A 25,988-nucleotide genomic window follows, 5' to 3' on the forward strand; every position below is an offset into this window, starting at 1 on the left:
ATTGGAGAGAGCACAGAAGACATTTACGAGAATGGTTCCAGGGATGAGGAATTTCAGTTATGGAGTAAGATTGGAGAAGTTGGGACTCTTCTCCTTGGAGAAAAGAAGGCCGAGAGAAGATTTGATGGAGATATTCAAAACCATGAGGTGTCTGGACAGAGTAGATAGAGAGCGAATGTTCCCATTCAGGGAAGGATCGAAAATGAGAGGACACAGATTTAAAGCAATTGGCAAAAGAAGCAAAAAAGTGATATGAGAAAAAAACTTTTTCACACAGCGAGTGTTTAGGGTCTGAAATGCACAGCCTCAGAGTGTGCTGGAGGGTGTTTAGTGTCTAAAAAGCACAGCCCGAGTATGTCCTGGAGACAGGCTCAATCAAGGCATGAAAGAGGGAATTAGCTGATTATTTGAAAAGAAACAATCTGCAGGGTTATGGGGAGAAGGCAAGGGACTGTCACTAGGTGAATTGCTCACTCACAGAGCCAGTGCAGACACGATGGGCCAAATGGCCTCCTTCTGCACTGTAACAATTCTGTGATTCAGTTGTGTATTGTTTCTGATACAGGACTGATGGGCAAAATGGGCTCTAAAAGTAGGTTTTCTAACTGTTGGCTCCTGTCACTATAAAATATTATTTGTCCTACAACAATAACGTCCAAACGATTCTAGCCCTAGCAGTTTCAAACAACATTAACTTTAATAGATATTGGCTAGTAACAGTATTTTCTATTGCAAATATCCTACATATTACATTAAATAACAAGCAAAATAGTTAAGCAAGTAACACAACCTGACTCTTTAGCCTCAAGTGATCAGTACTTGCTCTCTAAGCTGCAGAATTCTGACCACCCTGAGAATTCTCTAACTTTTGGAGGTAATTATGTCCAACCTTTTTACCTTGTGCTGCACCTACATATCTCTTCATTTTATCTCTTGGTGTGAATCCTATCCCCATCCTAACTCTATGTTAACCATAGGTAGGTTTCATCACATATTGCCATGAATTTTCAGACCTCATCTCTTGGCTGAAGAAAGAGCATGTCCCTCTTTTTAAACCCCTTGCTCATCACCTCCACCTCCAGACCCAAGTATAATTATGAGCTCAAGGACACCTTCACCAATGAGATCAAGGACATTTTATCAGCTCTCCCACAGTCTATCCTTCACTATCCCACTGAGGGAAATCTTCCTCTAAAGATTCCCCCTGCTTGAGCATTGAATCGCCTCTTTCTCTAGTTTCTCTCCTGTTACGATCCTTGACCAGACCCGGGAATGTGGGGAGAGATCTGATTAAACAAAATGTTATCGGTCCCAAAAGTAGATGAAGGTTGAGACTCAAGGCACCTGCTTTTGGAATAAAGCAACAAGATTCCACAGGTTTTGAGCAAACCAAAAACAAACTTGACTGTACATGTTCAGAAAGGTAAAACAATTTATAACATGTATCTTATACTCTAACAATCAGGGTAAGGATGAATTAACAAACTGGTTGAACACACCACACTGCAGAATAAATGACAGATGCAACTAAGACAGAGTCCACGGATTTATCAAGAACTCACCCAGACGTCAGTAAACACTAAGCCAAACAATCTCATTGAAACTCCGTCTCACAAGGGATTCCAACCTCCATATTTGGAGGACTTGCCTTGGAATTCTCTCCAAAAGGCATTCTCACTCGGATGGCTTTAACAATGGTCCACCACACAAGGTTTCAATTTCACCTTCTGAGATCCCTTCTCCCTAGGTTCCTAAGTCTGTGTTTAATGGTGTAATTTCAGCTCCTTGCTGGACAGCTAGCTTCACTGAGCTGGCACTGCCCGAGTTTTTCCAAACTCCTGCCTCCTGGCTGTACCCAGCTACATATGACTCCCAGGGCTTCCCCTGAGCCCTCTTCTCAGCTCCTCTTTAACTTCCCTTTCCTCTCAAGTTCTCAAAGCATTCCATCACATCCCTAATCCGTGCCATTTTATCTGGAACTCCATGCTGGAAACCCTTCTATCAGGTTTCTGAAAGCAGTTGCCGTGAGAAAATGTTTATGGTACTGTAGTGGGAGGTAGAGAACAATGGTTTTGAATGAGAAGCAAAAGGTGTGGAACAAGGCAAGATGTTCAGAAGAGGGGACAGTACCAGAGGAGTGAGGGAGCTATACCATGGTGCAATCTGGTGATAAGTGCTACACCACCATCACCGCAATTTTGTCAGGCAAGCAGAGGCAAATACAGCCAGACCAGGAGGCTTCATTTGGGAGAAGGTGCCATCATCCCTCAGGCCAGGTTTCCATTAAGGCCATGATGTCAATGCAATCAACCACAATAAGTTCATAGGTAATAAGAGCCCTGTTGACAAGCGAATCAACTGGAAGGAGATGCTTAGTGGGACAGAGAGCAGGTCTGCTGGTAGAGTCCAAAGTTGGAGGGGTGAGCTGGAAAGGAAGGAGATTGGCAAAGGTTAGCCCCCAGCTGACGTACGTGGCATGGGCAAGAGAGTATCAGGTAACCTGTTGTTGCTTGTAATAAGCCATCACTGAATGCCTCAGTGGACCCTTTGGAAAATGCCAAGGGAAGCTGTAGGTTTATCCAAGAGGAGTCAAGCCTGGGGCAATGGCAAGACAGCAGCACAGTTGAAGAGTAATGAAAGGTTGAGTTAGGGAATTGGGAGTGCAGAGTAGTCGAGGGGGGGAAAGTCAAAGGAGACATGACAATAGAAGAAAGGGATCTAGGAGGGTTAAAGAGAAAAGTAAAAAAACAACAGCAGCAATAGAAATAGTGATGGGCTCTGGTCTGGAGTGGCAGCCAAAAGCACGAGTGGACTTGGAGAGTTCAAGTTCAATAGGCATGGTTATATAAAAATTAGGATGCATAAAAACTTGATAATAAATGGTTAATTATAATTGATGAGAGATAATAGGAAGGAATCCAGAGTGAAAGTCAGAGGTCCTGTATTGGGATAATGACGACTAGGTCAAGTGGAGCATAGCAGATTAAATGATTATCCCACAAACAGTTCTACTTGGCTCTGGTGCCAACCAGAACTTGGTTAAAAAGTTAATTTTCCATTTGCACCCCATGACAAAAAATAATTGAGGGTGGTCTACACCAAATCAATAGATATACAAGAGATTGATATAAATAACTATTAAATCAGAAGACAAAACTTTCATAAAATTTATTTACAATGTTGCACATTAGTTAAAAATGCTCCAGTTACATAAACTTATGTCACAGTACAGTTTCTACACATTTTTAAAGTTTTTAGTGTAATGTATGCTCTCACAAGCTAAACATAGTTAGTTTGGCATGAATAGCACAAAATGGTTACCAGTATTGTTTTTAATGCATCAGAAGGCACATTTTGTTGTTGAAAAGGCACTGGAAAAAAAGTGGAGGTAGAGAAAAAAAATTCAAAAGTATAATGCTAAGCTTGCATATAAGAAAACAAAGTATCACTAAAATAATATAAAAATCCCTTTAACCTCTATTGACCCTTAAAAAATAAAAACGTACAAATTATAACGATGTGGCTCAAGATAATGAGAATTAATTAAACAAAGTTTCAAAACTTACACAAATAAGTTTCCTCAGGTATAAAAACACAAGTGCTTGACAAGTTGCTTCGAGAAATTGAAAATGGAAATTACTTTGGAGCTATAGAAATCATTTTTTAAAATAGTACACTAGATACAGATCATCCATCCCTTCATGTAATTTGACCAACTCTTGAATAAGCCCAAGGATTTCAGCTTCACTTGTCCAAGATGTTCCTTCCAGGCCTTAATGAGTCTTCGCATGAGGGCCAACCTCACATCCGTACTTAACAGAATGAAACTGAAGGAAAAATTAACTATTTTCTAGTATCCCACTATGTTTAGATTAGCTTTCAATATGCCATTCAATATCCTGTATACTTCTACAAGGTAATTTCTTCCAGTTTCTTTTCAAGGTTAAAACTTTTGAATCTCAACTCAAAACAAAATTCTTTGATTCTAAGGATCACCCTCATGGCTCTTCTCTATAACACTTTCATTGCTTGAATATTTAAAGCTTATAGTTGGTAATATCAGATCAGGGTACAAAGGCAGATATATAAAGTAGACTGTACCCTGTTTGGCATTCAACTTCTGTTTCATTCTTTTAGAAAATAATCTACATTTTGATGCATCTTAAATTCCAAGTTTCCAAGAAGGATCCAAGGTTTGAGAGGGGAGGTGGAGATCTGCACAAAGCTCATTTCAGTCCTTCCAGTTGTTAGTTATGCACCCAATTACACAGATTTACAAGTACATTCTTAAAAGGTTTAGTTGCAGCATTTAATACATTCAGCTTAAACCCCATTCAAATTTGTAAATAATTCAACAAATTCAGTACAGGGTTCTGGCTGAGCACACTGAATAGAAGACATGTAATGAAAAGTCTTGTAAATTTACCCTGTATGCAAAATAGTTTGTATAAAAATATCTCTAACTAGTGCCCATTATAAATATTAAAAAGTTACACACAAATATTTACTATTTGGAATATACTCTACATACACATGAAGGCTGATTCGAATTTCAAGTTAGGAGCAGTGCAACTTAAATGCATTTGGATTCCTTGTTTCACTTAGTCCCATTTCTGTTCTCAAGAAAAGTTCAAATAGAAGGATGGGCTTTTGTAATTATTTATAGAAAGCACAAAATAAGTTGAGTTTTGTCAAATAGTCATGAAGAAAACTTGCTGTAAAGATTTTGCTAAACTTTTAAAGTTCTCTAAAAGTTATCATTCCAGTTCATGACTTTATCATATTCTTGAATTCTCTGTTTGATATGAGAGAGTTTGTTTTTCAAATATTCACAACGCTCTTTTTTCTCCAGGAATGTGGGATCCTGTAAAAATGAAAACATAATGAAGCATTACATCATCCAGCACTGATGCATTAACAATCTTTGAAAATACAAAATTAAAAACTCAAGTTATCAAATGTGCAATGTTCATTTGACAGCACATTATGAATTCTCATTTTTCTTGAATCTCGTTCAACAATTGTGACCAATTCAAAAGAGAAGGATGGAATGGTTATCATTTTTACACGACCTCTATGTTTGGGATATGCCCATTTTCTATTGGAACACATTTTTTCAGCTATGAATTCCATCATTAGGTTCTGCCATACCAGAGTAAGAATTCTCTTAATTACCTGCTTTTGTGTAGTTACAATTCCAAGCTTGTGGAAGCTGGAAAACAAGTCCAAGAGACCACATTGATCACACTTATATTAGCTGGTGTTTCACCTATCTTTTACAAGCAATGATCTCTACTCCAGCTAGGAACTTTGTATACAGGAAGCCAAGGTTCTCGCTATGGTTTAATGTGAAGGTTTTGACGACTGAAGCAGGTTAACTGAATCAGGTGGGCATGGCGCTCATGACAGATGCACAAGCCTTCAAACTCTAAGTTTAGAAAGAATCTAAATAATTCAAAATAAATAAATAAATACAGCCTTTGGAAATTCACTAATGATGGCTAACATTGAACTGGCAGCCTGAAAATGCATTTATTTTCCTATAGATAGGAATTCCTTGCAACAGAAACATCGATATTCTCAAGTTATCACTTGGGAAAAAGTCATCCAGGAGACTGGACAGTCCAACTACAAAATAAAGGTCTTCTATCCACCACCACCTCTTCACATTTCTCATCAGGACGGCATCAATTTTAAATCCAATCCATCAATTTTACAACAGATCAGAGTTTCTTGTAAAAGTGTTACTATTTTATACTTACATTTTTTTTCTTCTGATACTCATGGAAAACTTTTGTGATCCTATCATACTCCTAAATTTAGAAAACATAAGCGTATAATTAGATCTTAATAAAGGATGCCTGGTTGTCTGAATATTAAACATATCATAAAGCTCAGGATTTTTCTCTCCCCATTGTTGGAACTTTTGCAGGTTATCTTCCTCCTCCAAATAGAAAAGTTATTTTTCCCCTCAAAAAATTAAAAACAAAATGCATAAATCCTTGGGAACATTTACTGATCTTAACTAATTTTATGTGGATATAGGTCGTGGTTTCCAATAGGAGTAGAAGGTGTAAGGTAAATCACACCACGTGCTCTGACACCTCCCTCAGTGGCTGACTCAGAGCTCTACAGGTATCCATTCTTAGACAGGAAGGAGCTTTTCCCCTTGGTGAAGGAATCAATAACGAAGGGGCATAGATTTAAGACAAGGGGGAGGAGGTTTAGAGGGGATGTGAGGAAGGATTTTTTCACCCACAGGGTGGTGGGAATCTGGAACTCACTGCCTGAAAGGGTGGTAGAGGCAGAAACCCTCATAACATTTAAGTAGTATTTGGACGCCATGGCATTCAAGGCTATGGGCCAAGTGCTGGAAAATGGGATTAGGTTAGGTACTTGTTTGACTGGCGCAGACTCAATGGGCCGAAGGGTCTTTTTCTGTACTGTAGACCTCTATGACTATGATGTGGGATGTTGGGTTGGCTGGCTGGGCCAGCATTTATTACGCAACCCTAGTTTCCCTTGAAAAAAGGTGGTCGTGAGCTGCCTTCTTGAACCGCTGCAGTGCACGTGGTGTAGGTACACCCACAGTGCTGTTAGGAAGGAAATTACAAGATTTTGACCCAGCGACTGTGAATGAACTGCAATATATTTCCAAGTCAGGATGGTAGGTGGCTTGGAGGGGAACTTCCAGGTGGTGGTGTTCCCATGTGTCAGCTTCCCTTGTCCTCCTACATGGTAGTGGGAAATACAGGACTGAATATGTTGTATCTGAATGCACGCAGTATACAAAATAAGTTAAATGAGCTTGTGGCGCAGATTGAAATTGGCAGGTATGATGTGGTGGGCATCGCGGAGACAAGGCTGCAAGGGAATTAGGACTGGGAGCTAAATATCCAAGGATATACATCCTATCGAAATGATAGGCAGGTTGGCAGAGGGGATGGGGTTGCTTTGTTAGTAAGAAATGAAATTAAATCGATAGCAAGAAACGACGCAGGGTCAGATGATATAGAATCTGTGTGGGTAGAGTTGAGGAATTGCAAAGGTAAAAAACCATAATAGGAGTTATATACAGGCCTCTGAACAGTAGTCAGGATGTGGGGCACAAGAAGGTGTGTAAGAAAGGCAATGTTACAGTGATCATGGGGGGTTTCAATATGCAGGTAGACTGGGAAAATCAGGTTGGTAGTGGATCCCAAGAAAAGGAATTTGTGGAATGTCTACGAGATGGCTTTTTGGAGCAGCTTGTGGTGGAGCCCACTAGGGAACAGGCAATTCTAGATTTAGTGATGTGTAATAAGGCAGATTTGATAAGGGAGCTTAAGGTGAAGGAACCCTTAGGAGGAAGTAACCATAACATGATAGAATTTACTCTGCAATTTGAGGGGAAAAAGCTGGAATCAGATGTAACGGTATTACAGTTGAATAAAGGCAACTACAGAGGCATGAGGGAGGAGCTGACCAGAATTAACTGGGAGATGAGCCTAGCAGGAAGGACAATGGAACAGCAATGGCAGGAGTTTCTGGGAGTAATTTGGGAGACACAGCAAAAATTCATCCCTAGGAAGAAGAAGCATACTAAAGGGAGGACGAGGCAACCATGGCTGACAAGGGAATTCAGGGACAGCATAAAAGCTAAAGAGAAAGCATATAATGCGGTGAAGAGCAGTGGGAAACCATGGGATTGGGAAGCCTACAAAGACTAACAGAGGACAACTAAAAAAGAAATAAGGAGGGAGAAGATTAAATGAGGGTAAACTAGCCAGTAATATAAAAGAAGATTGCAAGAGTATTTTTAGATTTATAAAGGATAAGAGAGGGGCAAAAGTGGACATTGGGCCACCTGAAAAATGACGCTGGAGAAGTAGTAGTGGGGAACAAGGAAATGGCGGAGGAACTGAATAGGTACTTTGCATCAGTCTTCACAGTGGAAGACACGAGTAACATCCCCGAAGTTCAAGAGAGTCGGGGGGCAGAGGTGAGTATGGTGGCCATTACCAAGGGGAAGGTGCTAGGAAAACTGAACGGTCTGAAGGTGGATAAATCACCTGGACCAGATGGATTACACCCCAGAGTTCTGAAGGAGATAGCTGAAGAGATAGTGGAGGCGTTAGTGGTGATCTTTCAGGAATCACTGGAGTCAGGGAGGGTCCCAGAGGACTGGAAAATCGCTAATGTAACCCCCCTGTTTAAGAAGGGAGTGAGGCAAAAGACAGGAAATTACAGGCCGATTAGCCTGACCTCGGTCATTGGTAAGATTTTAGAGTCCATTATTAAGGATGAGATTTCAGAATACTTGGAAGTGCATGGTAAAATTGGGCAAAGTTCAGCCTGACAAATCTGTTAGAAATCTTTGAGGAGGTAACGAGTAGGTTAGACAAAGGAGAGCCAATGGATGTTATCTACTTGGACTTCCAGAAGGCCTTTGACAAGGTGTCGCACAGGAGGCTGCTCAGTAAGATAAGAGCCCATGGTGTTAGAGGCAAGGTACTAGCATGGATAGAAGATTGGCTGTCTGGCAGGAGGCAGAGAGTGGGGATAAGGGAGTCCTTCTCAGGATGGCGGCCGGTAACTAGTGGAGTTCCGCAGGGGTCTGCGTTGGGACCACAACTTTTCACTTTATACATTAATGATCTAGATGAAGGAACTGAGGGCATTCTGGCTAAGTTTGCAGATGATACAAAGATAGGTGGAGGGACAGGTAGTATTGAGGAGGCGGGGAGGCTGCAGAAGGATTTGGACAGGTTAGGAGAATGGGCAAAGAGGTGGCAGATGGAATACAACGTGGGGAAGTGTGAGGTCATGCACTTTGGTAGGAAGAATAGAGGCATAGACTATTTTCTAAATGGGGAGAGAATTCAGAAATCTGGAGTGCAAAGGGATTTGGGAGTCCTAGTCCAGGATTCTCTTAAGGTTAACTTGCAGGTTGACGCGGTAGTTAGGAAGGCAAATGCAATGTTGGCATTTATTTCGAGAGGACTAGAATATAAAAGCAGGGATGTGCTTCTGAGGCTTTATAAGGCTCTGGTCAGACCACATTTAGAATATTGCGAGCAATTTTGGGCCCCGTGCTGCACTCATCCAGGCAAGTGGGGAGTATTCCATCACACTCCTGACTTGTGCCTTGAAGATGCAGAATAGCTTTGGAGAATCAGGACGAATTACTCGCTGCAGGATTCCTAGCCTCTCTCCTGCTCTGGTAGCCACAGAATTTATTTGGCTAGCCCAGTTCAGTTTCTGGTGAATGACAACCCCCAGGGTGTTGATAGTGGGAGATTCAGTGATGGTTGTGCCATTGGGCATCAAGGGGTGATGGTTAGATTCTCTCTTGTTGGAGATGGTCATTGCCTGGCACTTGTGTGGCACGAATATTACTTGCCACTTGTCACCAAAGCCTGGATATTGTCCAGGTCTTGCCACATTTGGACATGGACTGCTTCAGTATCTGAGGAGTCACAAATGATGTTGAACATTGCACAGCGAACATCCGCACTTCTGACCTCATGATGGACGGAAGGTTATTGGTGAAGCAGCTGTAGATGGTTCGACCGAGGACACTACACTGAGGAACTCCTGTAGTGATATCCTGGAACCGAGATAACTGACCTCCGACAACCACAACCATCATCCTTTGTGCCCGGTATGTCTCCAACCAGCGGAGAGTTTTCCCCCTGATTCCCATTGACTCCAGTTTTACAAGATGCCACACTCGGTCAAATGCTGCCTTGATGTCAAGGGCAGTCACTCTCACCTCACCGAGCGAGTTCAGCTCTTTCGTCCATGTTTGAACCAAGGCTGTAATGAGGTCAGGAGCTGAGTGGTCCTGGTGGACCCAAACTGGCGTCAGTGAACAGGTCATTGCTAAACAAGTGCTGCCTGGCAGCACTGTTGATGACTCCCTCCATTACTTTACTGATGGAGAGTGGACTGATGGGGCGGTAATTGGCAGGGTCAGATTGGTCCTACTTTTTGTGTACAGGACGCACTTGGGCAATTTTCCACATAGCCGGGTAGATGTCAGTGTTGTAGCTGTACTGGAACAGTTTGGCTAGGGGCGCAGCAAGCTCTGGAGCACAAGCCTTCAGTACTATTGCTGGAATATTGTCATAGCCTTTGCACTATTCAGTGTCTTCAGATGCTTCTTCATACCATTTGGAATGAATCAAATTAACTGAAGACTGGCATCTGTGATGCTGGGGACTTCTGGAGGAGGCTGGGATGGATTATCCATTCAGCACTTCTGGCTGAAGATTGTTGCAAATATTTCAGCCTTATCTTTTGCACTGATGTGCTGGGCTCCCCCATCATTCAGGATGGGGATATTTGTGGAGCCTCCTCCTTCAGCGAGGTGTTTAATTGTTCACCACCATTCACAATTGAATGTGGCAGAACTGCAGAGCTTAGATCTGATGCATTGATTGTGGGATCGCTTAGCTCTATCACTTGCTGCTTAAGCTGTTTAGCATGCAAGTAGTCCTGTGCTGTAGCTTCACCAGGTTGATAACTCATTTTTAGGTATGCCCTCCTGCACTCTTCATTGAACCAAGGTTGATCCCCTGGCTTGATGGAAACGGTAGAGTGGGGGATATGCCAGGCCATGAGGTTACAGATTGTGTTCTGCTGCTGATGGCCCACAGCACCTCATGGTTGTCCAGTCTCAAGTTGCTAGATCTGCTCGAAATCCATCATTTTGCACGGTGGTAGTGCCACACAACATGATGGAGGGTATCCTCAATGTGAAGGCGGGACTTCATCTCCACAGTGACTGTGTGGTGGTCACTCCTACCGAGACTGTCATGGACAGATGCACCTCCAGCAGGCAGGTATGTTTTTCCATTGTGTTGGTTCTGTAACCACCCAGGAGTACATTCTGTGCCCTTGCCACCCTCAGTGCTTCCAGCGGTGTTCAACATGGAGGAGCACATAATTCATCAGCTGAGAGAAGGTAGTACGTAGTAATCAGCAGGAGTTTTCCTTGCCCATGTTTGGCCTGATGCCATGAGACTTCATGGGGTCCGGAGTCGATGTTGACGACTCCCAGGGCAACTTCATATACCACTGTGCCGCCACCTCCACTGGGTCAGGGCGTACCCAGGGACGGTGGTGTCTGGGACATTATCTGTAAGATATGATTCCATGAGGATGACTAGTCTGTGAGACAACTCTCCCAATTTTGGCACGAGCCCCCGCTAAGAAGGACTTTACAGGTCGACAGGACTGAGTTTGCCGTTGTCGTTTCAGGTGCCTAGGTCAATGCCTGGTGGTCCGTCTGGTTTCTTTGTAGTGGTTTGATATAACTGAGTGGCTTGCTAGGCCTTTTCAGAGGGCATTGCTGTGGTCTGGAGTCACATGTAGGCCAGACCAGTAAGGACAGCAGATTTCCTTCCCTAAAGGACATTAGTGAACCAACAATCAACAATGGTTTCATGATCATCATTAGACTTTTAATTCCAGATTTTTTATTGAATTCAAATTCTACCATCTGTCGTGGAGGGATCTGAACCCGGGGCATTACCTTGGGTCTCTGGATTACTAGCCCAGTGACAATACCACTATGCCATCACCTCCCCTCTATATGTTTTTGGGAGTGTGTTAATGAGCATCGTGTATCTCCTTTTATATAATCTACACCTGTATTCTTCTGTTTATTGTTGATCCTTTACATACCCAGCCTGGAGCTAAATTAATTTTTTTTCAGCATTACCTACTGGAAATATGATCCCTCTGCTGGGTACATGTGCAATTACATAACAGTTTTAGACTTAATAATATGACATTTATATATGACATTTATATCTATCTTGCTGATCTTGAAAGGCCATTTATACAGCACTTTTCAAATCCTTGGGATGTTCCACAGTCAATGAATTATGTTTGAAATTCAGTCACGCGGCAGATAATTTGAGCAGTACAAATTACTGTACAAGCAGCAATAGGAAAATGACTGATTTGTTTTGGTGATGTAGGTTGAAGGGATTAATATTCACCCTGATAATGCCATGAGAGCTTTTATGTTCGAGTGAACATGCAAAGCAGGCCTCAATTTAGTGTCCTATCTGAAGGCCAGACCTTGCACAAAATCTTTCTATTCCTGATCCACGATGAACATCCACAATATTGCGAATGGTATCCTCCAAAAGCAGTCAACATTTAACTAAATTTACCATGTAAAGCTACAATTACAGTTTTTCCAATTGCGCTTGTGAAGCTACCAAATGCCTTAGATTTAAGGCTGTATCTTTTATTTTATGCACTTCAGCTTAAATAAATACTTACAAGATATTCACCTAGGACACCTTGCTAGATTTCATCACCAGATGCACTAACCTGTTGGGTCCCTGCCTGTTGAGGAAGTCTGCTCATCATGGCATCCATTTCACTGAATTTTTTCAGAACAGTTTGTACTTCTGCGTGAAGCTCTTTGTACTCTGCGTGTTGATCATTAAAGACAGCCTTGTAACGGTCACGTTCTTCAGGGGTTCGAATAGAAGGATATTTACTAAAAAAATGCAGAGGATCGACACTTAAAAGAAAATCCATTATCTCACTACAATGCCCCACCACATCCTTTAAAACTTTGTGTACTGCTTATAGTTTCTAACACCTATCAAATAACCTCGTCATTTTTAAGGTGCATACCTAGATACAAATGTCAGAATATCATAGTCGAGCCTGATCCATCAGATGTACAAATACTTGCACTTTCCATTAGGAGACATTCAATAATAATTGTGGAATGGAAAAGAGAAATTGATTAATTTAAATTCATCCTAGATTAATTTAAATTCATCCTAGATTCCCCAAGGTTAATTGTAGTATCCCTGTGAATTCCATCACTAATTAACCTCAGACCAAGAATCAAATATAGATCCTTTTTAAAATTTACTCAATTCTCAGGATGTGGGTATTACTGGGTAGGCCAGGACAACATATGTTGTCCACCTTAGTTGCCTTGAGTAAGCAGTCATCAGCCTGCTTCTTTTAGTGACTATGATACAACTGAATGCCTTGCTAGACTACTTCAAAGAGCAGTCAAGAGTCAATAACGTTGAGATTGGACTTGCCAGGTCAGGTGAGGATGGCTGATCACCTTCCTTAAAAAGAACATTTAACCAGTTGACATTTTACAACAATCCCGTTTTCTCATTTTTAAAAACTGAATCGAATTCTCAAAATGGTGGGCTTTGAACTCATTCTTTACAATTAAAATAAAAAATAGGAGCAGAAAATCATATGGCCTGTCGAGCCTGCTCGACCATTCAATTTGATCATGGCTGAGCTTGAACTTCAACTCCATGTTTCCACTGGCTCCCCATATCCCTCGATTCCCTGAGACACCAAAAATCTGTTTATCTCAGCCTTAAATATACTCAATGGCGCATTCACAACTGGCTGGGCTAGAAAATTCCAAAGATTCATAACCCTATGAGTGAAGAAGGTTCTCCTCATCTCAGCCCTAAACAATCGGTCCCTCATCTTGAAACTGCATGTGTTCCAACCCGTCAGTATCTACCCTGTCAAAGCCCCTTCATAGCTTTGAATGTTTCAATGAGCCCCCTTTCATTCTTCTCAACTCCTGAGAATATAGACCAAATTTACTCTGCCTCTCATCACAGGACAATCCTATCACCCAGGGGCCAATCTAGTGAACCTTTGTATACTGCCATTGCAAGTGTACCCATCCTCCAGAGAACAAGACTGCACACAGAATTCCAGGCCTGGTGTCAAAGCCCTGTACAACTGTAGCAAGACTTCTTTATTCTTGTCCTCTATTGCAAGGGGATTGAAGGGCAACATGCCATTTGCTTTCCTAATTGCTTGCTGTACCTGCATGATAACTTTTTGTGCTTGTTGTACAAGTACACCCAAGTCACTCTGAACATCAACAGATACAAGTTTCACGCTTTTAAAAAATATTCTGTTCTTCTATTCTTATGGCCAGTGAATAACCTCACTTCCTCACATTATACTCCATCTGCCATCTTGTCGCCTACTCACTTAACCTCTCTACATCTCTTTGCAGCCTCTGTGTCCTCCTCACAGCTTGCATTCCCAACTAGCTTTGTATCAACAGCAAGCCTGGGTACATAATTATGTTGCTTCATCCAAGTCATTAATATAGATTGTAAATAGCTGAGGCCCCAGCACTGATCCTTGTAGCACTCCACAAGTCAAACAGCCTGCCAACTTGAAAATGCCCCATTTATCCCTACTGTTTCCTCACTAACGTCGTTATGACATCTTTTATTTTCAGGGCTCCTCCTTTGCCAGTCTGCCTGTCTTTTTGAAATGTGTACTCTGGAATATTTACTTTCCAACCTTGGTCATCTTGTAACCATGTGTCTATAATGGTGGTTATATCTAAATCACTTATATCTATTTGTGCCATTAGTTAATCTATCTTATTGAGGATGTTTTGTGCATTCACTTTTTAAAAAATGTTACTCTTATTCCCTGCATGGCCCTTACTCTCTGACGCGCTATTACTGTGAAACTTTGTCCCTTCCAATCCATTCAACTTGTCTTTGGATAAAATCCAAACTTTTATCTTTGGATTTCTGAATCTCCCTTCCCCCAAACTCTCCAACCCCTTAGTGTAAAGCCCTTTTTCCCCACTCTGATTTTATTTTCTGATGCACTCATGTTTGTACTCTGTCCTTTTCCATCACACTCTGGTTACCATTACCCAGATCACAACCTTGTGCTGTTGCCTTGTCCTTACTCCTCAACTTTCCAAATCCACTCATGTAAACGCTTACCACCCCCATCCCCTATTTAAAGGCTCTCTAAAGCCCTCATTATACAACATGCCAGGACATTGGTCACAGCACAGTTTTGGTGAAGGCCAGCTCCCCCTTTTCCCCCCAGTATTGGTGCCAGTGCCCCATGAATCAAAACCCGTTTCTCCAGCACCAATCTTTGAGCCACACATTTAACTCTCTAATCTTATTTACCCTATGCTAATTTGCTCACGGCTCGGGTAATAATCCAGAAATTATAACCTTTGTGGTTCTGCTTAATTTAGCTCATAGATGCTCATATTCCCTCAACAAAACTTCAGTCCTATCTATGGTGTTGGTGCCCACATGCACCACAACAGGCGATGGTGCAGTGATAATGTCACTGGATCAGTAATCCAAGGGCCCAGGCTATTGCTCTAGGGAGACAGCAGATGGTGGAATTTAAATACAAATAATAAATCTGGAATTAAAAAATAGTCAGTAATGGTGACCATGAAACCATCACAGATTGTTGTTAAAAAACTCAACTGGTTTCTCATTGCCCTCTAGGGAAGGAAATCTGCCGTCCTTACCTGGTCTGGCCTAAATGTAACTCCAGATCCACAGCAATGTGGTTGATTCTTAAATGCCCTCTGAAATGGCCTGGCAAGCCACTTAGTTATATCAAAGCACTACAATACCACCTTCTGAATGAGAATTAGGGATGGCCTAACCAGTGATGCCCCCATTCCGTGAAAGAACAAACAAAAAAAAATGATCCTTCCTCTCCAAGTTCCCCTCCAAGCTGGAGATAACCTTAATCCTGACACTAGGCAGGCAAAAGAGCCTTCAGGAATCATTCTCATGGCTGCAACGAACAGTATCCATCCCCTAAACTATTGTGATCCCTACAACTACATTCTTTTTACTCCCCCTACTTGAATGGCTCCCTGCATCATGGTACTCGGGTTAGTTTGCTTATCCACCGTGCAGTCCCTGCTCTTGTCCACACGAGCTGCAAGAACCTCAAATCCAGGGACCAAAATTTTTCCTGAGGGCTCTTGAAGAAAATAACTGCCCAGCTTAATTTTGTCAAGGGATACATTTTGATTTTCACAGGCATTCAGGATACTATTCTTCCTTAGTTCCACGGTATTTTCTCTCAAAATTGGATTAAATACAATTTCCAATTTACATTAAACCAAGATCAAATTTGTCTCAAATTCCAACTATCTGATGCAACGAAATAGAAATCAGACTTACATAAGAAGCAACTTATGGAGGTTAGTAACAGACCAAATTACTTTCTGCATGGTTGACCGTGGTGATACACACATCTCTGGAGGCCCTAGTGTGGCTGATGCAGTTTTATGTCATTCCGGAATGATTGAATCAAGCAATGGCATTCAAGGGGAAGATGAAGAATATGGAATTTGGGAAATGCAATCAAAAAAAATAAACAGCTGATATGGATGAAGTTAGTCACAACTGTGATAAATTGATTGTACAGTAGCTTGCCCATGGATTGTGCAAACTACAATACAAATATACAACAAGCAAATACATTTCCAGGGGGAGCTTGCCCCTTTGAGTTCCTTCACCAGCTTCCCGATTGTAGTGTGCCCATGCATGCTGTAATAGTTATAGTATCAGCTTCAGAGAGCTGTTTAAAATCATGAAGGGATTTGATAGTCGCAGGAAGGTCAGTCACCAGAAGACACTTTTAAGATAAATAGAAAAACAATGCCAAATGGCATTAAAAATAAAATTCTCAGAACTCAAAGGGTACTCCCAAAAGCTTTTTTGACAAATTCTGGAAAAAAGTTTGTAGAGCTATGGGAAAAGAGCAGGGGTGTAGGACTAATAAGAAGCTCTTTCAAAGAGCTAGAACAGATTTCATGGGCCAAATGGCCTCCTTTGGAGCTGTATCAATCTACGAGGCTCCTTCTTACCTTGGATATAGCCAACCCATTTCTTCACTTTCGTAGCATGCTATCATTCTCCTTTGGGAGGCCTGAATGACTGACTTCCTCGCCAGCCCATTGATTTCTAACTTCCCATGAGAAGGGCATCAGATGGAACATCTAAGTCATATGCTTACTGACTTTTTTTTCCTCTCCCTGTCAGGAGACATCTTATCCGCATTTCCTCAGTTTTCTCTTGATGCATTCTCCAACTGAGTTGGGTACATTTGGCAAATATGTCATTGAACTATTTCCCATCATTCCACACTGTTGGCACACTGGGTACCAACATATCACACCCCAGTGCCAACATTTGTTTCTAGAAGAGAATGGTTAATAAGTTATTTTTGCCTTGCTATCTCTCCCAATCGCCATCTCCCTTCCCTCAACCTCCAACTCTCCACCTCCCGTCCCCACCCTCCTTCACGCCAATCCTCTCCCCAGCCCTCCCTCAACCAAACTAGGCTCATGTGAGACGGAACTGCTTTGTGAATTGAAAAACAAATCATAGCTGGAAGGGAATGTTCTGTGATACAGTATTTGACTGCAAAGAATTGAGTAATGTATTTTATTTCATCATCATCCAAGGGGAGGTTTTAAAATAACTTGGCAGGGGGGTGGGAAGGCAGAAGAAATATCAGAGGAATAGCAAGGTGCACAGAATACTGGGAGAGACAGAGTAGAGTACAGTAAGTTATTAGGTGGGATCAGAGTAAGGGAGAAAGTAATAAAGTCTAAATCAGGGTTAATGTGCATATATGTGAATGCACAGAGTGTGGTTAATGAAACTGGTGAGTTACAGGTGCAGATTGCCATGTGGAAATTTGGTGTTGTGACAATAGCTGAGACATAACTCAAAGGAGGGCAGGACATAAAATATTCCTGGGTATTAAGTGTTCAGGAAAGGTAGTAAAGGAAGAAAAAGGGGGAGGAATGGTAGTATTGATTAAAGGAGAACTTTGCAGTGAGAGTGGATATCCCAGAGGGCTCAAGAACAGAATCTATTTAGCCAGGGCTAAAGAACAAAAAAGGTGCATTACTCTGTGAGTCTTTGGGCCACCAACTGGTGGAAAGGATGTAGAGGAACAAATCTGCAAGGGTGTAGAGGAACAAATTTGCAAAGAAACTACAGGAAATTGCAAGAATTATAAACTAATTATAATGGCGGACTTTAATTATCCAAATATAGACTGGGACAGTAGTAGCAGAAAGGGCAGAGAGGGGCAAGGGTTTCTAGAGTGTGTTCAGGAAAATTTTCTACAGCAGTATGTTTCTAGACCAGAAAGAATGATGGCACTGCTGGATTTGGCTCCTGGGAATAGTGTGGGCCAAGTGAATCAAGTGTTAGCAGATGATTCAGGGACATGGATCTGGCCGAATAAACTAGAATCGAAGATTGGCAAGAAAACAGTAGCTGAGCCATGGGCTGCCTTCAAAGGACAGATAGGTCAGGCACAGTCAAAGTATATTTCCTTGAAGGAGCATAGTAGGACAAACAAGTCCAGAGCTCCCCGGATGACGAGCGAGAGAGCGCATGAAGAAAAAGTTGCTTATGACAGATGTCAGGTGGATAATGCAACGTGGAAGCAGGCTGAATACAAAAGGTTCAGAGAAGGGAAAAAGCAAGAAGAGAGAGAGAAGTAAAAAGAGAGAGGAAGAGAGACTGACAGCTAACATAAAAGAGAATCCCAAAATCTTTTATAGGCATATAAATAGTAAAAGTAAGAGTAGGGCCAATTAGGGACCCAAAAAAAAAGGGATTTATGCATGGAGGCAGGGGGCATAGCTGAGGTATTAAATGAATACTTTGCAATTGTCTTTACCAAGGAAGAAGATGCTACCCAGGCAATTGTGAAAAAGGAGGTAATTAATACACTAGAAGGATTCTAAATTGATAAGGTAGTGGTATTGGATAGGTTATCTGCACTTAAAAGTTGATAAAACACCAGGACCAGATACAATGCAAGCGAGGATGATGAGGGAAGTGAGTCAAAATTGCAGAGGCACTGGCCATAGTTTTTCAGTGTTCTTTAGACTCAGGAGTGGTGCCAGAGGACTAAAGAATTGCAAATGGTACACCCTTGTTCAAAAAAAGGGTATAAAGATAAGTCCAGCAACTACAGGCTAATCAGTTTAACTTTGGTGGTGAGGAAACTTCTAGAAACAATAATTCAAGATAAGATCAATAGACACATGGACAAATGCGATTAAAGAAAGCCAGCACGGATTTGTGAAGGGAAAATCATGTTTAACTAACTTGCAGTTCTTTGAAGAGGTAGCAGAGGGGGCTGATGAGGGCAATGCTGTTGATGTGGTGTACATGGACTTCCAAAAGCATTTGATACAGTGCCACACAACAGACTTGAGAAAAGTTAGAGCTCATGTAATAAAAGAGACAGCAGCAACAAAGGTACAAAATCAGCTGAGTGACAGGAAACAGAGCAATGGTTAATAGATGTTTTTCAGGCTGGAGAAAGGTTTGCAGGAGTTCCCCAGGGATGTGTTGGGATCCTTACTTTTTCTGATATATTAATGAACTCGATCTTGGTGCACAGGACACGGTTTCAAAATTTGTGGATGAGACAAAACTTGGATGCATCGTGAATCATGAGGAGGCTCGTGTAGAACTTCAAAAGGACATGGGCAAGTTGGTGGAATGGGAGGATGGGAAACAAATGAAATTCAATGCAGAGAAACTGTATATGATTAATTTTGGCAAGAAGAACACGGAGGCACAATACAAAATAAAAGCAGAGGGACCTGGGTGTATATGTTCATAAGTCATTGAAAGTGGCAGGACAGGCTGAGAACACGGTTAACAAAGCATATAGTATCCTAGGCTTTATTAATCAGGGCATAGAATACAAGAACAAGGAGCTTCTATTGAACTTGCTACAAGACAATAGTTCAGCCTCACTTGGAGTATTGCATCCAGTTCTGGGCACTGCATTTTAGGGAGGATCTGAAGGCATTAGAGGGAGTGCAGAAAACATTCACAAGAATGGTTCCAAGGATGAGGAACTTTTTTTTTAAAAAATTCATTCACAGGATGTGGGCTTTGCTGGCTGGGCCAGCATTTATTGCCCATCCCTAGTTGCCCTTGAAAAGGTGGTGCTGAGCTGCCTTCTTGAACCGCTGCAGTCCATGTGGTGTAGGTACACCCACAGTGCCGTTAGGAATGGAGTTTCAGGATTTTGATCCAGTAACAGTGAAGTAAGAAAACAATATATTTCCAAGTCAGGATGGTGAGTGACTTGGAGGGCAACTTCCAGGTGGTGGTGTTCCCATCCATCTGTTGCCCTCATCCTTCTAGATGGTAGTGGTCATGGGTTTGGAAGGTGCTGTCAAAGGAGCCTTGGGGAATTCCTGCAGTGTATCTTGTAGATGGTATACACTGCAGTTACTGTGCATTGGTGGTGGAGGAAGTGAATGTTTGTGCATGCGCTACCAATCAAGCGGGCTGCTTTGTCCTGGACGGTGTCAAGCTTCTTGGGTGTTGTGGGAGCTGCACTCATCCAGGCAAATGGGGAGTATTCCATCATACTCCCAACTTGTGCCTAGTGGACGGTGGACAGGCTTTGGGGGCTCAGGTGGTGAGTTACTCGTCGCATGATTCCTAGGCTCTGGCCTGCTCTTGTACACACAGTATTTATATGGCTAGTCCCCCAGGATGTTGATAGTGGGGGATTCAGTGATGGCCATGCCATTGAACATCAAGGGGCAATGGTTGGATTCTCTCTTGGAGGTGGTCATTACCTGCTACTAGTGTGGCACGAATGTTACCTGCCGCTTGTCAGCCCAAGCCTGGATACTGTCCAGGTCTTGCTGCATTTGGCATGAACTGCTTCAGTATCTGAGGAGATTGCACAATGTTCAGCACCATTTGCAACATCAGCAAACATCCCCACTTCTGACCTTATGATGGAAGGTCATTGATGAAGCAGCTGAAGACGTTTAGGCAGAGGACACACCCTGAGGAACTCCTGCAGTGATATCCTGGAGCTGTGATGACTGACCTACAACAACCACAACCATCTTCCTTTGTGCTAGGTATGACTCCAACCAGCCGAGAGTTTTCCACAATTCCCATAGACTCCAATTTTCCTTGGGCTCTTTGATGCCACACTCGGTCAAATGCTGCCTTGCTGTCAAGGGCAGTCACTCTCACCTCACCTCGGGAGTTCAGCTCTTTTGTCCATGTTTGAACTGAGGCTGAAATGAGGTCAGGAGCTGAGTGGCCCCGGCAGAACCCAAACTGGCCAGTGAGCAGGTTATTGCTAAGCAAGTGCCACTTGATAGCACTGTTGATGGCCCTTTCCATTACTTTACTGATGATCGAGAGTAGACTGATGGGGCAGTAACGGGCTGGGTTGGATTTGTCCTGCTTTTTGTATACAGGACATACCTGGGCAATTTTCCACATAACCAGGCAGATGCCAGTGTTGTAGCTGTAATGGAACAGCTTGGCTATTGGTGCAGCAAGTTCTGGAGCACAAGTCTTCAGTACTATTGCCGGAATATTGTCAGGGCCCATAGTCTTTGTAGTATCCTGTACCTTCAGCCATTTCTTGATATCATGTGGAGTGAATCGAATTGGCTGAAGACTGGTATCTGTGATGCTGGGGCACTCCGGAGGAGGCCGCGATGGATCATCCACTTGGCACTTCCGGCTGAAGATTGTTGCAAATGCTTCAGCCTTATCTTTTGTGCTGATGTGATAGGGCTCTCCTATCATAGAGGATGGGGATATTTATGGAGTCTCCTCCTCCAATGAGTTGTCTGATTGTCCAACACCATTCACTACTGGATGAGGCAGGACTGCAGAGCTTAGACCTGATCCGTCACTTGTGGGATTGCTTAGCTCGGACTATCACTTGCTGCTTATGCTGTTTGGCATGCATGCGTTGTTATAGCTTCACCAGATTGACACCTCATTTTTAGGTATGCCTGGTGCTGCTCCTGGTATGCCCTCCTGCACTCTTCATTCAACCAGGGTTGATCCCCTGGCTTGATGGTAATGGTAGAGTGGGGGATATGCCAGGCCATGAGGTTACAGATTGTGTTCGAGTACAATTCTGCTGCTGATGGCCCACAGAGCCTCATGGATGCCCAGTCTCGATTTGCTAGATCTTTTCGATATCTATCCCATTTAGCACGGTGGTAGTGCCACACAACACGATAGAGGGTATCTTTTTAAATTGTGAAGGCAGGATTCATCTCCACAATGACTGTGTGGTGGTCACCCTGGACGATACGGTCATGGAGAGATGCATTTGCGGCAGGCAGGTTGGTGAGGATGAGGTCAAGTATATTTTTCCCTCACCACCTGCCACAGGGCCAGTCTAGCAGCTATGTCATTTAGGACTCGGCCAGCTCGGTCAGTAGTGGTGCTACTGAGCCACTCTTAGTGATGGACATTGAAGTCCCCTACCTAGAATATATTCTGCGCCCTTGGCACCCTCAGTGCTTCCTCCAAGTGGTGTTCAACATGGAGGAACACTGATTCATCAGCTGGGGGAGGATAGCATGTACTAATTAGCAGGAGATTTCCTTGCCCATGATGCCATGAGACTTCATGGGGCCCAGAGTCGGAGTCGAGGACTCCTAGAGCAACTCCCTCCCCACTGTATACCACCGTGCCGCCACCTCTGCTGCATCTATCCTGCCAGGACATACCCAGAGATGGTGGTGGTGGTGTCTGGGACATAATCTGTAAGGTATGATGCCGTGAGGATGACTGTGTCAGGCTTGACTCGTCTGTGAGACAGCTCTCCCAATTTTGGCACTAACCCCCAGATGTTAGTAAGGAGGACTTTGCAGGGTCGACAGGGCTACAATTGCCGTTGTCTTTTCCAGTGCCTAGGCTAGGTCAATGCCAGGTGGTCTGTCCGGTTTCATCACTTTTTTGCGACTTTGTTGCGGTTCGTTACAACTGAGTGGCTTGAGAGGCCACTTCAGGGGGCATTTGAGAGTCAACCACATTGCTGTGGGTCTGGAGTCACGTGTAGGCCAGACCAGGTAAGGATGACAGATTTCTTTCCCTAAAGGACATTGGGACATCAGTTATGGAGATAGATTGGAGAAATTGGGACTGTTTTCCTTGGAGAAGAGAAGGTTGAGGGGAAATTTGATAGAGATATTCAAAATCACAGAGAGATCTGGAAAGTGTACATACAGAGAAATTGCTCCGACTTGAGAGATGATTGGGAACTAGGGGGCAGATTTAAAGTAATTGGTAAAAGAAGCAAAAACACTGAGGAAAAACTTTTTCATGCAGCAAGTGTTTAAGGTCAAGAATGCACTGCCTGGGAGTGTGGTGGAGGCAGGTTCAATTGAGGCATTCAAAAGGGAATTAGACTGTTGTTATTTGAAAAGAAACAATGTGCAGGGGATGGCAATAGGTGAATTGCTCAGAGAGCCAGTGCAGACATAATAGGCTGAATGGCCTCCTGTGCTGTAAAGATTTGTGATTCTGTGAAGCTTCTGAAGTTTCCTGCAAAGTAATGGGCATAATTTCAAAGCTTATTTGGGCTGGATTAAAAAAAACCTAACTTGTATAGTAACTGCTCATCGACCTCAATTAACCTCCCGCTCTTGCTGCTCCATTCTGTCTCTGGAGAAGCAGCAAGAATAGGAGGGAGGGACCGACCCTGTAATTGGAGGAGCTGGAGCATGGGAGACACAAAGTCTGAGATTGAAGGAGCGCAGCCCTGTCTCTCCTGCATTTGAATACAGGATATCAGAACGTGGCAAAGGACAAACACAGGGAAAGGAACCTTACTGCTGTTTACCACCTACTATACCCCCGCACCCCCCACTGCATTTAGCTGATGAATCAGCACCCAATGCCAAACAGCACTTGGAAGAAGCACTGAGGATGCCAAGTGCACAGAACGTACTCTGGGTTGAAGCATACAACGTCAATCACCAAAAGTGACTCGGTAGCACCACAACTGATTGAGCCCTAAAGGACATAGCTTCTAGATGGGTCTGTGACAGGTGGTGAGGGAACCAAGAGGGAAAAACCTACTTGACCTCTTCCTCACCAATCGACCTGTCGTAGATGAATCTGTCCATGACAGAATTGGTAGGAGTGACCACTGCACAGTCCTTTTGGAGGCAAAATCCTGTCTTCACATTGAGGATACCCTCCAACATTATGTGCGGCACTACTGTGCAAAATATGATAGATTCTGAACAAATCTACCAAATCAAAACTGGGCACCTGTGAGATGCTGTGGGCCATTAGGAGCAGCAGAATTGCATTCAACCACAATCTGAAACTTCATGGTTCAGCATATCCCCCACTTTACCATTACCATCAAGGAAGGGGATCAACCATGGTTCAAAGAAGAGTGAAGAGGGCATGCCAGGAGCCGAGTGAATGATCCATCTCGGCCTCATCCCAAGATCCTGAGCATCGCAGATTCCAATTTTCAACCAATTCAAATCACTCCATGTGATATCAAGAAAAGACTGAAGGCACTGTTTACTGCAAAGGCTATGGGACCTGACAACAATCCAGCAACAGCACTGAAGACTTGTGCTCTGGAACTAGCTGTGCCCCTAGCCAAGCTGTTCCAGTACAAATACCAACACTGGCATCTACCCGGCTATGTGGAAAATTGCTCAGTACGTCCTGTCCACAAAAAGCAAGATAAATCCAACCTAGTCAATTACTGATCCATCAGCTTCCTCTTCTGATCATCAGCAAACTGATGGAACGGTTGTCGACAGTGCTATCAAGGGACATTTATTCAGCAATAGCCTGCTCACTGACGCTCAGTTTGGATTCCACAGGGCCACTCAGCTCCTCAACTCATTACATCTGTGGTCCAAACATGGACAAAAAAAGCTGAACTCAAAGAGTTGAGATGAAAGTGATATTGCTGTTGATATCAAAGCAGTATATAACCAAATGTGGCATCAAGGAGCCCTAGCAACATTGGAGTCAATGAGAATCACCATGGAAACTCTCCACTGGTTGGAGTCATACCTAGAACAAAAGGAAGATGGTTGTGGTTGTTGGAGGTCCATTATCTCAGTCCCAAGACATTGTTGCAGGAGTTCTTCAGGGTAGTGGCCTAGGCCCAACCATTTTCAGGTCAGAAATGGGGATATTCGCTGATGATTGCACAATATTCAAACCCATTTACGACTCCTCAGATACTGAAACAACCCATGAACAGAGAAGGCTGAGGGCGGGGGACCTAATAGAGGTATACAAAATTATAAAGGGGCACAGATAGGAAGAAACTTTCACCTTTAGCGGAGGTGTCAATAACCAGGGAACATAGTTTTAAGTTAAGGGGCAGAAGGTTTAAAGGGGATTTGAGAAAAAAATTTTCACCCAGAGGGTGGTTGGAATCTGGAACAAACAGCCGGAAGGGGCGATAGAGGCAGGAATCCTCACAACGTTTAAGAAGTTTTTAGATGAACACTTGAAACGTCATTCATACAGGGCTACGGGTCAAGTGCTGGAAAATGGGATTAGAATAGATAGGTGCTTGATGGCTGGCATGGACATGATGGGCCGAAGGGCCTGTTTCTGTGCTGTATAACTCTGACTATATCCATATGCAGCAAGACCTGGACAACATTCAGGCTTGAACTTATAAATGGCAAGTAACATGTGCACTACACAAGTGCCTGGCAATGACCATCTTCCACAAGCAAGAATCTAACCATCTCCCCATGACATTCGACGGCACTACCATCATTGAATTCCCCCACTATCAACATCCTGGGGGATTACCATTGATCAGAAACTGAACTGGACCAGCCATGTAAATACTGCAGTGAAAAGAGCAGGTCAGAGGCAGGGAATTCTGCAGAAAGCAACTCACCCCCTGACTCCCCAAAGCCTGTCCACCATCGACAAAGCACAAATCACTAGTGTGATGCAATACTCTCCATTTCCCTGGATGAGTGCGGCTCCAACTACACTCGAGAAGCTTGACACCATCCAGGACAAACAGCCTGCTTGACTAGCACCCCATTCACCACCTTGAACATTCACTCCCTCCACCACTGCAAATTGGCAACAAGTGCAAGACACACTCAGGCAACTCACCAAGGCTCCTTCAACAGCATCTTCCATGTTACTCACAATAAGAGGTTGTGGTGGAAGAATTAATCTAGACAGGTCTCTTGGTTAAAGCTGGTTTATTTCCAAGACAACTCCTCAGTGCTACTAACTTGCTAGTAGCTTCCACCCAAAGTGTTCCAGCTGTACCTTTTTATTCTATTTAGTTGGGATAATTAATGCCCATCACCTGTTTAACTACCAATTGGTTTTGAC

General features: G+C 43.1%; 1 protein-coding gene across 1 annotated transcript in view; it reads right to left on the reverse strand.

The window, feature by feature from the left end:
• LOC144690010 (uncharacterized) overlaps positions 1 to 25,988 on the reverse strand; it is a 96,682-nt gene that overhangs the window by 50,308 nt on the left and 20,386 nt on the right. Inside the window, exons 5-7 of the mRNA XM_078557545.1 lie at positions 12,331 to 12,502; positions 5,763 to 5,813; positions 4,752 to 4,864 (exon numbers count right to left, since the gene is read on the reverse strand). Coding sequence (XP_078413671.1) covers positions 4,752 to 4,864; positions 5,763 to 5,813; positions 12,331 to 12,502 — 336 coding nt within the window. The remainder of the gene's footprint in view (positions 1 to 4,751; positions 4,865 to 5,762; positions 5,814 to 12,330; positions 12,503 to 25,988) is intronic.

The sequence above is a fragment of the Cetorhinus maximus genome, chromosome 2 (genome assembly GCF_964194155.1).
Source record: "Cetorhinus maximus chromosome 2, sCetMax3.hap1.1, whole genome shotgun sequence".
NCBI classification, from domain to species: Eukaryota; Metazoa; Chordata; class Chondrichthyes; order Lamniformes; family Cetorhinidae; genus Cetorhinus; species Cetorhinus maximus.